At 39.6% G+C, this 2976-nt stretch overlaps 1 protein-coding gene across 1 annotated transcript in view; it reads right to left on the bottom strand.

Annotated features, from left to right (window-relative positions):
- Positions 1–1379: 1379 nt before the first annotated feature.
- SLC16A12 (solute carrier family 16 member 12) overlaps positions 1380–2976 on the bottom strand; it is a 29687-nt gene continuing 28090 nt past the window's right edge. Inside the window, 1 exon segment of the mRNA XM_024121146.1 lies at positions 1380–1761. Coding sequence (XP_023976914.1) covers positions 1499–1761 — 263 coding nt within the window. The 3' untranslated portion in view covers positions 1380–1498.

Genomic DNA, 2976 nt, shown 5'->3' on the forward strand with positions numbered 1-2976 from the left:
TTCCTCATGGCTGTGTTTTTTCTCTCAGCACCCCTGGCAAGGCATTTGTGAGATCTGTTGGGGGACAGTGGATTGAATGGCCTTCAGGGTCAAAATAGTTTCCTGAGGTTCAGATTTTAAATTTTTGAATAATTAAAATCCCCTTTCAATTGTATAACTTGCCCCTGTGTTACAGGTGCAACATGATTTGGGATTCAGAATTATAATTCAGAGGACTTAAAATGGTCGGAGACAGGCTGGGGGATCTGGCCTTTCTCTTCTCTCCCCAATGCCCTCCCTCTTCAATCTGAAGACTATCCCACACCACAGGAAAGTAGAGTATTTGGGAATGAGCAAACTATAATCCAATGAGTTAAGGTATGTGATTGTAAACTGTAAAACAACACACCACCAGCCTTCTTAACTTTGTCCTCCCTCTCCCCTGACCAAAGCTACAATTTGTGGGAGGGCTATGATGCTGAGGTTAACCCCTGAAGTCTTCTCATTCAGCTGAAAATGTCCACTAATGATTATCTATACAGAGATGAAAAGCAGTGGACGTTGGAACAAAAATTAACACAGGGAGAAAGGAATCTCAGCTTCAGAGTATCTCTAGAATAATATTTTTCAGGCAAAACTCCCAAGTCCTGTTTTGGGTAATGAACCTAAATATCTGATCTGAAAAGAAAACTTTCACCAGAGACCTGCTGATTCAAGGATTCAATTCCTGCCCAGTTGGAATGCTGCCAACATTTTTCCGTTCCTAACAGGAATTGTCTACAGTTTAAATAAATGCTTTATTTCTAAAGGAAAAAAAAAGGGAAGCATTAGTGTTAACATTTCTAGTAAGATTTAGAAATCTCCCATGTGTCTTGGTGTGTTCTACTCAATTTAGAGTAAGTATTATATGTGATGGCAACAGAGGTGAGCGTCTGGTTGGAGGTTAAGTGCCTCGTTTTAGGAAAAGAGCTTTCAGTGGTGGTGGAAGGTGAGGATGCCAAACCTTCTTCCTAGTGGAGTTTCTCATTAGCATTTGAAATGTTGTTGAAGAGTACTTTAGATTCTTCAAAAGGCAATGATTAATACAGGACCCCCTTCTCTAAACAGCATAAAGAAACCTACGTGTCAATGTTTCTGTTTACCTTCTAACTGAGGAGGGAAGATGGAGGGGCAGAGAATTTGAAACAAAGCTGCGCCCAGTGTCATCTGCTTTGGTCATGCCTTGAAATTACCTCTATTTACAGCAAATTATATCAGCTACGTCCTAACATTCTCCATGGTGTGATGCTCATTGCCCAAAAGATGTGAGCTCAATTGTGAGTACAAATCCCAAATGGGGAAACTCTGAGCCAGTCCAGCTTGCTTTGTTATTTGCTATTTTTCCATTACAAACATATTAACAAAACGATAAATTTCCTTGGAAGGCAATACTTCTGCCACAATAAAATCCTTCAGAAACATGTACAATACAGTGGTCCCACCTCTTTCAGCCCTGAAGATTCAGGCTCAAGGCCATTGATCATGTGGGGTTGGAACCAAGCATTGCTATAGCCACAGACTCCCCATCTTTCTGATCTAATTCTCTTGCTACAGAATAAGCCACCGATCCATTGGTCCACAGCTGCAGCTTGGGATCCGATTCTTTGGCAAGGAACTGCAGCTGGGTTTTTCTCATCTTCTTTACAAGTCTTGCAAAGCCAAGCAACACAGAACTAAATATCATTGAAAATCCACAGAGAAGAAACGCTGCAGTGTAGCTGCCAGTCGTGTCTACAAGCCATCCTGTAACAAGCAACAGCAAAATGATATTGAGTTGAAAATTCAATTATTTACCCATTCTCAAATCTAATAATTTGTGAGGATAATAACAATAGATTGCTAGCACCGCTGCTATAATTTTGACACAAAAAGCAGATGTCCTAAAAGTATTGTGCAGCAACTGAAAAATGCATTCTATTTTCTAGGGAAACTTCTAAAATGGATTGTTGTTATTATGTAAAGTGCTTGGAAGTGTCACAATCTTAGTATTCACACAATAAATATTAGTTATTATTATTAATCCCATGAAATACGGTAGAAAAGATAAAAATAGCATCATTCAAATTACCGATGATGGGATTCTTTCTTTATGTAGGGTGTTAAGAGAATGTAATTGTACAGAATGCTAGTAGTAGTATTCCCGGCAGCCATATACTGACTATCCTGAGTGATAGAACATGCTTCTAGATAAAGCAGAATCCAAATTTTCTGTTGGATCCAGTCATCGTACCCCATCCAGTTTGAAAATCAGAACGTTGGACCGTCTTACAGTTTAAAATGCAAATTTCAGAAAGCAGAATTCTGTAATCACAGCTTTTTTTTCTTTATCTCTTATTGCAACAAATTAACCACAATATCTATTCCGACTCTAAATTTTGAAGAGAACCAGAGTATATGATATGCAAAATATAGGTCACAATAATCAGAGACTCAGTGGGGTAAAGTTAGACCTGGGCAGGAAATTATTTTGTGATTAAAAAGGTTTTTAAATTTTTTATTTTATATTGGAGTATGGTTGATTAACAATGTTGTGTTAATTTCAGGTGTACAGCGAAGTGATTCAGTTATACATATACATGTATCTGTTCTTTTTCAAATTCTAAAAAGGTTTTTTAAAATTCCTCCAAACTTTATTTATATGCCAAGAAAATCCACCAGAGAAGTGTATGATATCTCCTCTCACCTACTTCAAAACCGTTAGTCAAAAATGGCATGCAAAAATTGTTAGAGGGTTTCCCTGGTGGCGCAGTGGTTGCGCGTCCGCCTGCCGATGCAGGGGAACCGGGTTCGCGCCCCGGTCTGGGAGGATCCCACATGCCGCGGAGCGGCTGGGCCCGTGAGCCATGGCCGCTGAGACTGCGCGTCCGGAGCCTGTGCTCCGCAACAGGAGAGGCCACAACAGAGGAAGGCCCGCATACCACCAAAAAAAAAAAAAAAAAAAAAAAAAAAATTGTTAGA

This window comes from Physeter macrocephalus, chromosome 20 (assembly GCF_002837175.3).
Source record: "Physeter macrocephalus isolate SW-GA chromosome 20, ASM283717v5, whole genome shotgun sequence".
In the NCBI taxonomy this organism is placed as follows: Eukaryota; Metazoa; Chordata; class Mammalia; order Artiodactyla; family Physeteridae; genus Physeter; species Physeter macrocephalus.